The sequence below is a fragment of the Diachasma alloeum genome, unplaced genomic scaffold, assembly GCF_001412515.2.
Source record: "Diachasma alloeum isolate Michigan unplaced genomic scaffold, Dall2.0 Dall_scaffold_00558, whole genome shotgun sequence".
Taxonomy (NCBI): Eukaryota; Metazoa; Arthropoda; class Insecta; order Hymenoptera; family Braconidae; genus Diachasma; species Diachasma alloeum.
Genome location: NW_021680690.1, coordinates 405,371 through 416,880, shown reverse-complemented (window position 1 = coordinate 416,880; position 11,510 = coordinate 405,371). Strand labels below are relative to the sequence as shown.

General features: G+C 41.8%; 2 protein-coding genes across 5 annotated transcripts in view; one reads left to right on the top strand and one right to left on the bottom strand.

The window, feature by feature from the left end:
• The window catches only part of LOC107043337 (endonuclease/exonuclease/phosphatase family domain-containing protein 1-like), a 3,863-nt gene extending 1,561 nt beyond the window's left edge, over positions 1 to 2,302 (top strand). Inside the window, 3 exon segments of the mRNA XM_015264792.1 lie at positions 152 to 429; positions 562 to 1,051; positions 1,354 to 2,302. Coding sequence (XP_015120278.1) covers positions 152 to 429; positions 562 to 1,051; positions 1,354 to 1,728 — 1,143 coding nt within the window. The 3' untranslated portion in view covers positions 1,729 to 2,302.
• Positions 2,303 to 3,083: 781 nt separating this feature from the next.
• Positions 3,084 to 10,968, bottom strand: LOC107043335 (transcription factor Sp8). Of its 4 annotated transcripts, none has more exons than XM_015264788.1 (6): positions 10,571 to 10,968; positions 9,336 to 9,650; positions 7,138 to 7,537; positions 6,775 to 6,986; positions 6,594 to 6,683; positions 3,084 to 4,773 (listed from the first exon to the last, which is right to left on the bottom strand). In XM_015264788.1, exons 1-6 carry the CDS (start codon positions 10,589 to 10,591, stop codon positions 3,370 to 3,372), a joined length of 2,442 nt encoding a protein of 813 aa, XP_015120274.1. In that variant the 5' UTR covers positions 10,592 to 10,968; the 3' UTR covers positions 3,084 to 3,369. The 4 variants fall into 4 exon arrangements, with proteins under 4 accessions (XP_015120274.1, XP_015120275.1, XP_015120277.1 ...); XM_015264789.1 differs by having other exon boundaries at positions 3,084 to 4,764; XM_015264791.1 differs by having other exon boundaries at positions 6,775 to 6,959.
• Between the last annotated feature and the right edge of the window lie 542 nt (positions 10,969 to 11,510).

Sequence of the window (11,510 nt, the reverse complement as noted above, 5' to 3'; positions counted from 1 at the left end):
CCCCCCCCACTATCAACCATTGTGATATGATTAACTGTACGATGATGCCAGTGTTCATCGTTTTATTAATTCCCGAGGGGGTAATTAGTCACGTTCATTTCCTCATGCACGTTCCAAGTTTATTTATAACAATGCATGCGGCATTTTGCAGGAATTGGCATCGAGAATTGTTGAGAAACGAGCGAAACATGGGTGCTACCACTCACTCGACGAATTAGCTAAATTACGAGGAATGGGTAAGCATCGTTTTGCTATGCTCAAACCCCATTTGAAAATCAACTTGTCGAATGGTTTGGTGATGAGGACACCCAGTAATGACAGTACTTCACCCACGTGGGATATGCCTCAGGCATCGAGCACTCCGAGGCTCAATAATATTGGCAGGAAGACTGGCCGGGTAAATCGGGACGAATTGACAGAGCCAATTGTGTAAATACCCCTCACTGCACCCAATCTGTTCCATTAATTCTTGCATGAAGTCATAAAACTCGTTCTCCTTTTTTTGATTCATAAGAATAATCATCTGTCACCAACGAATCATGATTTTTTCCCATTATTCAGGCCAGAAACCGACGACAACGACAAACACTTCGAGCTCAGCACAGGAATATCCGAAAAAGAGATATGGGAATTACTCAGCATAGCGAGTCCTCGTCCAAGTCTGCGGTTCGACTGCATCCACAGGTCATTCGCAAGGAAAACAGTGAGAATAGCTTCCTGGAACTTGACGTGCTTCACTGCTGACAAGGCCAGCAATCCAGGTGTCATGGAAGTCGTGTGTCGCACTATTCTGGAGAATCAGATATCGTTGCTGGCTCTCCAGGAAGTCAAGAGTGTCGAGGCACTCGATATATTGACCAGTGAACTTAACACGCCTACTCTGAAGAGAGTCAGGGATTGGCGTGAGAATAAGAGAAAGTGGCAGTCGGTGCATCTTGGCGCTGGGCTTGCTGTATTGTGGGATGACAATCCCAGGATGAATATCAGCCTCAGGGAACAGCCGCCGGCTACCAAAGTATTTCTCCCTGTTCTTGCCTCTATGATATTCCATGTAAGAATTTTAAGAAATCTTTCAAATTTTATTAATTCATTTTTTCAATTCCATTTCTTTTTGTTTTCATTATTCATTTCTAGTAATTATTATTTTTTGTTTCATATTGATAAAATGATATGATAGAATGATGGAGTAAAATGAAATAAAATAATGGAATGAAAAAATAGAAAAAGAGAATAGTGACATAAGATTTAAAAAAAAGAGAGCCCATAATTCATAGAAATCCCATTGTTCACTTGTTTCATTTCATTTGTCACTTGAACCCACGAAATTTAGATAAAATTCCTGTATTTTTTCAGATAAATAAAATTGACTTGACCATAATAAACGTCCAGATGCACGGGCCTGACGACATGAAGATAATTGAAAGATTTTTAGACTCCAAAAATTCAATATTTCTCGGGGATTTTTCGTGGACAGACGACACGACAAATTGCAGTGGCAATAACATCATGATAGACACCAACACAGCTGTCAATTCGGACAAGTATTTCTACAAGGATAGGATAATATGGCGGGAGGATTCAACTCAATTATTCGACACTGGGCTGCATCGAGTGGTGAGACAGGGGCTCATGCACTTGGGAATACCTCAGGGATGGAGATGGGGTGGTCCAGCTTCTGATCATTGTCCAGTTTGGTGTGAAATATTTACAGAGCCCAGCGAAATGTGATACTTCCATTCGTCTATTCCCTCTCGAAAACTGGAATTTTATTTTTACCCTCTATTTTTATCGAGAGGAAAGTTATACTTACGATGGTTTTTTATTTTTACTTCCAATTTCTCTGGATTCCTCGGGCTTCATTCGGTGAAAAGTGCAGTATTCAAACGGCTATTTCAGGTTGATCATGTTTTCTGATTAAGCATTATTTATTTATTCACGTCTGCAAAGCAGAAATGAAAAAAAAAATTCACATTTCGTTTAGAGTGAAAATGAAACAGTATTTGACAGAGTATTTTTATGAATCGAAATGTTGAAATACGAACATTTGGTCAATTGAGGAAAAATGCGTTGTCAAACAAGTCTTGTTTGGGCCAACAAAATCGCTAGTTGAAAATTGCCAAAAAAGAATTTGTTTCGTTGGAATTTGAAAGTCTCAAACATGAATAATTGTTCTGCTTTCGACAGCAACGAAATATTTGGCTCTAGAGGCGGATAATTCCCACCAGACGGTGCCCTTTCAGGATGAAAATATCTCATACAGAGGAAAATTTATCAACAAATATTTTATCCCTAAGTTACAAGATTGCTATCATATAATTATTATTGTTTCATTTAAGGGTTCATTTCTTGTCTGTGATTATTAGACAGTCGAAACGAAAAACTTCGATCCCTCGTTTCGCATAAAAAAAAGATTTTTCGGGAGCAAAATACCTAAGGGAGTATCGAATAACGAAGGAGTAGTGCTAGAAATGACATTTCTTGCCTGTACAGAGAATGCAATTTTTTTAACTACTAAATCTATTTTCGCAACAAAAAATTTTCTCGGCAAAAACTATTTTCTCGGCACAAGTAAGACTTGTTTGAGAACATTATCGTTTTTCTCTAAGTGCAGACACTATTTTCGCGACATGTGTCAACGATTTTAAACAGTTAATTATAATGAATTAAACTGATGAATTGAGTTTGATCACTTTTCACCCGAATAAATGCCAGAATATCCCTTCCCCGAATTATGGTACAAGTGTTTAAACAATTAATGATATTAACGAACCCAATGAATTCCCCCAACATTGATAGACCCCCTAGATGAAATCAGTGTTGCTTACCAATGGCCTCACCAACTACTCAATACGAGCAGATAGAGAAAAAATCACGAGATTTAATATGTATCAGTATTCTTCTTTTTCGTCTTGATCGATAAAAAAGAAGGATAAAGACTGACTATTTCGATTGTAACGAATGAAGACAATGCGATGCTGGTATATCGTATTATTGAAACTGTATTATATTGTAAAATATAAAAGAATTATTTTCCTATCCGTCTCTTCCATTGAACCCCTGGACTCATCGAATAAAACTCTGAATTATTTTTAAATTTCTTTTAATCTCGTTATTTCTTCATATGCAAATTGTTTTTTTACATTTCATGTACATTATTTACAGCATGGGGTTTTCTTTCTTTTACTATACACGATAGAAAAATATATAATGAGGAATCCCTGTAAATGGTGCTTTGATCAGCAGTACCGAACAGACCGACACCGGAACGAATCAGTTCCAGTTGTATTCGGAGTTTGAAAATTCGTTCGATCGGACTGTTGGACTGAACGATTGGAAGGAAACAATACGATTTTCTTCTAGGGGTGCAGTTCACTCGTTGGTCACGTGCGTCGGTGTGTCACTCTCCATTCCCTCAATTCCACCAGGTATGATGATCTCCGTTTGTTCAGTCTCTTTGTGTAGGGCAATGATTATTTTGTCATCCGTCGACGATTGACTGTCTGATGAGCCTTCTTGCGTGGACGTCGCTGCCTCAGTACTCCGAATCTTCGTATGCGTCTTAATATGCTTCGTGAGATGATCGGACCTCATGAACTTCTTCGTGCACTCAGGGCACTGGAACCTCTTCTCCCCGGTGTGCGTTCTCCTGTGTCTCTGGAGTTCATCAGACCTCGTGAACTTCTTCCCACAGAAAATCCAGCTGCAGACGAAGGGCCTCTCCCCCGTGTGCCACCTGAGGTGGGCCCTCAGATGACTGGTCTTCCCATAGACCTTGTTGCACCCAGCGATATGACAGACATGCTGCCTCTTGTGCGTTATATCCCTGTTCCTCTCGCCGTCGCTGCAATTGGGGCAGTTGCAGGCGACCCTCCGCCTGTGCTGTTTCGTTCCATCCTCACTGGTGGCACTCGTCGTCCCAGTGTTCGCCTGCTGCTGTGGCGGCTGCTGAGGCTGCGCCTGCTGGGTCTGCTGGGCAGGCTGTGCATTTATCCCACCGTTCGCCTGAATAGTCTGCAGTATCTGCCATTTTCCCGGATCACCCGAGTCCAGGTGCACCGTTGGCCCCACTATCTGATTGCCAGTGGCTGCTGGCAGTGTCTGGACGGCCGGCTGGAGGGCACTGGCTGGAATAACCTGGACATTGCCCAGTCCTGGGATATTCTGCACGGGAATTGACTGGAGAAAACCGTTGGGCGTTCCAGGCTGCAGCTGCATTATCCCACCGTTTCCAACGTTCAGTCCCCTCATCATTCCCCCAGCCTGTTGAGCCGTGATATTCGTCAGGGCTGAGGCCGATATCAGGGTCAGCTGCTGGCCCTGGGCACCTGCTATCGTTATTGGCTGGATCGACTGCTGGGTCGCCTGCGCCGCTGGGATGTGGATCACCTGACCTGCTGCCAGCTGATTGGCGTCGATACTCGTGAGCTTGATCTCGCGGTCGGGCTCGGGGGGTGGGATGTTGGTGACGTCGATTTTCTGGCCCTCCTTCGTCGTTATCGAGGTGAGGGGACGCCCCAGGGAGCCCAGACCCACCACTTGGACGTTGCTGGGGGCTGACATTGAGGCTGACGTCGTCCAGGTTGTGCTCGAGGTGGGCGTCGAGGCCACTGCCACTTGCTGGGCCTGGTGGGCTGCCGCCTGCGCTTGGGCTGCTGCCTGGGCCTGGGCCGCTGCTTGGGCCTGGGCTTGGGCTTGTGCTGCTGCTTGCGCGTGGGCCTGCGCCTGAGCCTGGGCCTGGGCGTGGGCTTGCTGCTGCTGGGCTACCTGTTGACTCTTCCATGAGGGATTAGTTTGCGGCGGGGGGGAATGGATCTTCATGGAATTTTGGTTTTTTGTAAAGGGGAAATCTTATTTAATAGCAATAGTTTGACGGAATTCTGATTCAGTCTGAACGTTAGTTGTTGTTATTGGGTGAGGTGACGAATCGTTGGGGAGAAGAGAAAATATTAAAGTTGTGGAAATTGAGCTCTTCTTGGTAATTTTGAGATGAGTCAATCATAAATCAAAATTAATTAAATTTTGTATTGTTTTAAAAGTGAAGTGTAACACATTTTGACGAAATTCTGATTCAGTCTGGCCATTATTTCATACGAAGTACGATTGCACTTTGGATGAGATGATAAATCGTTGGGGAGAAGAGAAAATATTAAAGTTGTGGAAATTGAGCTCTTCTTGGTAATTTTGAGATGAGTCAATCATTAATCAAAATTAATTAAATTTTGTATTGTTTTAAAGGTGAAGTGTAACACATTTTGACGAAATTCTGATTCAGTCTGGCCATTATTTCATACGAAGTACGATTGCACTTTGGATGAGATGATAAATCGTTGGGGAGAAGAGAAAATATTAAAGTTGTGGAAATTGAGCTCTTCTTGGTAATTTTGAGATGAGTCAATCATTAATCAAAATTAATTAAATTTTGTATTGTTTTAAAGGTGAAGTGTAACACATTTTGACGAAATTCTGATTCAGTCTGGCCATTATTTCATACGAAGTACGATTGCACTTTGGATGAGATGATAAATCGTTGGGGAGAAGAGAAAATATTAAAGTTGTGGAAATTGAGCTCTTCTTGGTAATTTTGAGATGAGTCAATCATTAATCAAAATTAATTAAATTTTGTATTGTTTTAAAGGTGAAGTGTAACACATTTTGACGAAATTCTGATTCAGTCTGGCCATTATTTCATACGAAGTACGATTGCACTTTGGATGAGATGATAAATCGTTGGGGAGAAGAGAAAATATTGAAGTTGTGGAAATTGAGCTATTCTTCGTAATTTCGAGATAAGTCAATCATAAATCAAAATTAATTAAATTTTGTTTTTTTTTTAAAGGTGAAGTGTAACACATTTTGACGAAATTCTGATTAAGTCTGGCCATTATTTCATACGAAGTACGATTGCACTTTGGATGAGATAATAAATCGTTGGGGAGAAGAGAAAATATTAAAGTTGTGGAAATTGAGCTCTTCTTGGTAATTTTGAGATGAGTCAATCATTAATCAAAATTAATTAAATTTTGTATTGTTTTAAAGGTGAAGTGTAACACATTTTGACGAAATTCTGATTCAGTCTGGCCATTATTTCATACGAAGTACGATTGCACTTTGGATGAGATAATAAATCGTTGGGAAAAAGAGAAAATATTAAAGTTGTGGAAATTGAGCTATTCTTCGTAATTTCGAGATAAATCAATCATAAATCTAAATTAATTCACCAAAAATGGCCCATTTTTCACTTCTCATTTTATTTTTTCAGCCTATTACGGGAAAATCCATTTAAATATACTCTTCTCCACTCCATACTTCTGAGAATCTCGAACCTCCTGTTTTTTCCCAAAATCTCAATAGAAGGAAAATTCATTGACTTTTGATTTTTTGAACTTGATCAATTACTCTCATTTTTCCGACTTTAACATTTTTTCTCAGTCACCATACGTTTGAGCGCATTGAGTAGCATAAGTTTCATCCTCCGGCCCGAACCTTCGTACTTTGTCTACAATATACAGATTGAATGTATCGGTCGGTAAAATATCTTAACGAATTCATTTTACCCCGCCCTTCCCAACATCAATTAAACAAAATTTTTTTACCTGTAGTCCTTGCAGCTGTGGCAAATTGGCTATTTGAACCTGCTGAATCTGGCCATTTGGTGTGATGATCTGCGCCATTTGCGGTATTTGCTGCAAAAAAAATTAAACAAATTTTTTTAACAAAAGCCCAAAACCTTTGTTAAATTAAAAAAATGAAAACTTCTTAGACATCCGAATTCACCTGAGCTATCTGCGGTATCATCTGTGCAGCCCCCATATTGAAAACGTTGGACAGCGCTTGAATAGGAAAATGAACAGTCTGATAAATGGTCTGTCCATTATTGGCAGTGACAGGCACCTGAACAGGAACAGTTTGCTGGACATGCTGCATTGGAAATTGCAGAGGTCTGACTTGAACACTTTGACCTGGAACATCAAAAGTTGCCTTGGAGTCTGCTCCATGAGGATTGCAGGCGTTGAAGGCCAGTGGTTAATGCAGGCATTAGGCGCGTTAGACAGTAATGATCCCCGGGGAAGAAATAATCGAGAGAAAAGGGGGTGGAAACGAGCGCAACAAGCGGATGATAAAACAGAGAAAACAAACCTGTTGGTAACTGAACAGTTTGCCCACCGATATTCTGGATGATGGAGGTGGGGAAGACACTTGGGGCCCGGATCAGGGAGACGGGCTGAGGTGTGATGAGGGTCTGGCCGTTGGCCAGTTGAACCTGTTGGGAGGCCAGTTGCACTTGCTGACCACCAGCTGTGGTGAACTGCATGGGCTGGGACTGGTGGTGGGCACCGACGCCTGACATTGCTGAGGAGGGAATGAAGAGGGCCTCTTGGCCATCGATGTTCACTGTCTGCATCTGGGGGATGACACTGTAGCTCAACTGTTGGGCCTGCGATGCTGCTTGCTGAGGCTGCTGCTGACCCTGGGCTTGCTGGGTCACCTGTTGCTGCTGCTGCTGCGCTTGACCCTGACTAGCCGCCAGCTGGGAACTCTAATCGAGGGAGCATTCGATGTTGCAACTTTTTAGTTTTGCCGAAAGGAACGATTGTGACGCTTTGATTATGCTAATTGGGAATTGAATTTTATTATTTATAGTTTCACATTTATTCAGGCAATTTACTGCATTATTCTTGTTTTTATATTTCTTGTTTTTATCATTATTCTTTTATAGATTGCTTTGTCACCCTTCTCCACAATTGTAGATAGGGCTCACAGGTTCGTCAAATCCCGTAGAATGACCTAATAATCTTTTTTATTTTTTTTCTGGTATGAATTTTGGACGTCTGCAGCTGGACTGCTTTGTTGATTATACAATCTGCCATGTTATCTCATACTCAGGTTGTATATATGTATATAGTTGTTTGTAAATAATGCTGTATAATGCTTTGACCCTATAATTGGCCTCGGCTGTTGGGTCTTTGATGAATAACATAACAAATAAAATAACAAATTATTGGTCATATTTTTGAGATTTGTTGTGGGATGTGTTCTCATGGAAAATGAAAATATTTATTGATTGCTGAAGACTGTGGTGGTATTTAAGGATATGCAAGTATCTTTTAACGTTTGGCGCAGACCGCACTGCAGATTGAACCATTTTTTGTCATCAAATGTCGATTAAATTGCGTTTTGTACAGAATTATCTTTTTTTAAATATTTGTGGTTTATAAATGAATAATTTACATTGTTCAAACTTTCGGAAAACTTATTTTTTCAGGCATGAAATCCATTTTTGGTAAAATTCTGAAAAGGAATGAATTTGTTACGATTCTGAACAAATGATTTTTGTGGTGAAAAATTGATTCTTTATAAATTATGAGTCATTTATACATTATTATAAATAATAATAATATTATATTATTATTAATTATTAATAATAATAATGTTAGTAATGATTATGATTCATTATAAATGATTTTAAATGCTCGTAATTTTCAAAAATTGCATTTTTTTATGTTTTATCAATCTTCCGCCAAAAGTAATCTTTGTAATTTTTTTTCAGACTTTCAAAATGTTTTCTAACGGTTCAATATCGAGATTAAAATTCATGCCTGCAAAGTTTGAATAATAAAAATTTGAAAAAAAATCATGAATACTCATCGTCATTGAAATTAACATTTTGCACAGACTCATTTTTTTCAACCGTCGTTGTTTACAAAAAAAATAGTTAAAATTATTTAAATTTTCGCAAATCTTATTTTTGGGCATGAAATCCATTTCTGGTAAAACTCTGAATATGAATAAATTAGTTACGATTCTGACCAAATTATTTTCATGGCTGAGAATTGATTATTTATAAATGATTTAAAATGCTCGAAATTTTCAAAAATATCAATTTTCAATAATTTCATCAATCTTCCCCCAAAAGTAAACTCTCTAATTTTCTTCAGACATTCAAAATGTTTTCTAACGCTTTAATATCGCGACTAAAATTCATACCTCCAAAGTTTAACTAATAAAATAATTTAAAAAAGTCACTGACGTCCAACTCCAATAAAAAAAGCCAAACTACTTGGATATCACATTAATTGACATTAAACTACTTGGATATTCAAATTAACAGACATAAGGGTGGGTGAGGTAAAACGGACACTTTAGCCTTCTAAAATTATTCATAACTTAGAAACAAATTGATCAGTTGAGTTAATTTTAGGCTCGTCACGAAGGGAAAGAATTGTTCTTTGTATTGAGAAAAAAAAATTAAATAATATCACCATTTCAACCCCTCATTAGTATTAAAAAAAAAGGCAAAAGTGTCCGTTTTACCCCAACCTCCCCTAATANATTACCTGCAGAAACTGCTGTGGAATCCCCTGAACAGTGATGGTCTGTGTCCTCTGCTGATCATGCTGCTGCTGCGCCATAGGCACAAAATTCTGCAGCTGCTGCAGAGTGATGACCTGCGGCTGTCCATGATGCTGCTGGAGGCTCTGCTCATGCTGGCTCTGTGCAGCCTGTTGCTGCTGCGCCTGCAACTGCTGAAGTACATTGGCCGTGACAAAGCGTATCTGTGGCTGGGAGACCTGCTGTTCCATCTGCTCCTGGCCCTCCTGCGGCTGCGACTGGCCTTGTAAGTCATCGTGGCCCTCCTCAATAACCTCTTGCTGAACAACAAGTAAAACAACAGATACTTTCACATTCTCATCTACATTCCGTGCCCCATCTATACTCCGTGCATGTGACGGACCACTCCATCACGCTAATCAAGCCCCCAAAAAAAAAAATAATCAACAGCCCCTCACCATGACTGAGTAATGTGTGTCGACAAAATGATGAAGTGAAGGTCAAAATGATGAAGTGAGGAGAAAAAACTTTGCTCTATTCCCGAGGGAATCGCGTCGTCGCCGTCCACAAGCCCGCACACCCACTCTCCTCCATGAATGCCCACTGATCACTTCGAAATAACTCCAGAACTCCTTAATTCACGATAAAACAATGCCCAAATACCGATGGCCCTGATAACCGGGGGTTTATGCGAGCGACTCGCACGTGCGAGGGGAGTTTAGCTGTTGGAATAGTTGTTGTCGCGCCAGTGGTGGCGACAAAGAAGGCCCTCCTTGAGGACCCAAAATGAGGAACGCCTCTCTACGCCCCTGCAACGAGCCCCACCCGCTTGCCTATGTGTGCCATTCGTGTCGCTCCATCACTCACACCTCTGCACCTTTCCACGAGCCTCAGCCCCACACATGCAGTTGTCGTACGTAAACGGGGGGGGGGAATAGACGCGAAACAACGACGCGCGCCACACCCGCCCACTCGACACCCGTCCGCAGACCCACTATCAACAACCCTGCGCCTGTTACCCCCCCCTGATGTTACTACCTTCGCATTATTTCACTAATACATACAATAGTCAGGCGTCTGTAACATTGAGAGCACCCGCGGAAGGCTTTCCGCGGCCTCAGCCTCCACCCACTTTTCACTTTGGACTCCACCTAACGCGCGAGACACGTGCTGGGCTCAGCCGAAATTACTCGGCGGATAAATATTTTTTGTTTGGGATTTTTCAATTGGCGGTACGTACCTTTAGCTTGGTGGAAGCCATAGCGGAGGGGCCGAAATCTTCATGAAATGGCGACTTTTTCCCCGAAAATCTTCCTCCGAAGGTTTTTTTTTGTTACGAAAATCGAAGAAAATTGTTATCTTGCGGAAAAAACTCGAGCTGTTTTTAGCTCGACGGTTTTTGGTTTTTTAGTCGACACTTAGTAATTGGCGGCGGCACAGACTCGGAACACAATGGGTCACTGATCGATAGAGTAATTTTGGGCCGATTTAGCGGGAAATATCGGCTCTCAGGGCTTTGCGATTCCCTCCAAAATGAGAGAGAATGATTGGGAGGTGGAGATATAAAATCTTGATTGTGTAGCCTCGTGTATTTCACAAGAGTCAAGCATTTGCGCACGCTTTCTGGGACTGCACTCGAGAATGCCAGACGGAGTGGGTAACTGCGTCGCCTCCGAAATACCTTTTCCTTGTTTGTGTTGTGTTGGTGAGGTGGGGGGTGTGTGTTGGTGAGCGTTGGTGAGGGCGACACAGGGAGCCTGAGCTATCTATAGGTCGGTGGGGGGGGAGATGGTGAGCGGGATTGGTGGACGAGTGCCGGCCCGTTTTGCGGACGAAGCGGTGGTGACAGGGGCGTACGCCTCTGGGTCTGGGTACTGGAGATAACTGGACGCCCTGATTGTCGGACGGGCAAGACGCCCACCCTGAACACTATCGCGTGGGCGAGGGCATAGTTGGGACGGTTTAACTATTCCGTCGTGCCCGCTTTTCTGAGTTGGAGGGTTTTTGGGGAGTGGGCTTGAGAGAGGGTTCGGGGGGACATGGGGAGAGATTTTTGGGTGAGGTCATACGGCTGTAATTAGGGGAAATATGTGAAGGGAGGAGCCTGACACCCGCCCTCTTCGTTTTTTATCACTATGTGGAGCGACTAGAGACAATGGAATGAGATGCAGCTAGGGAGG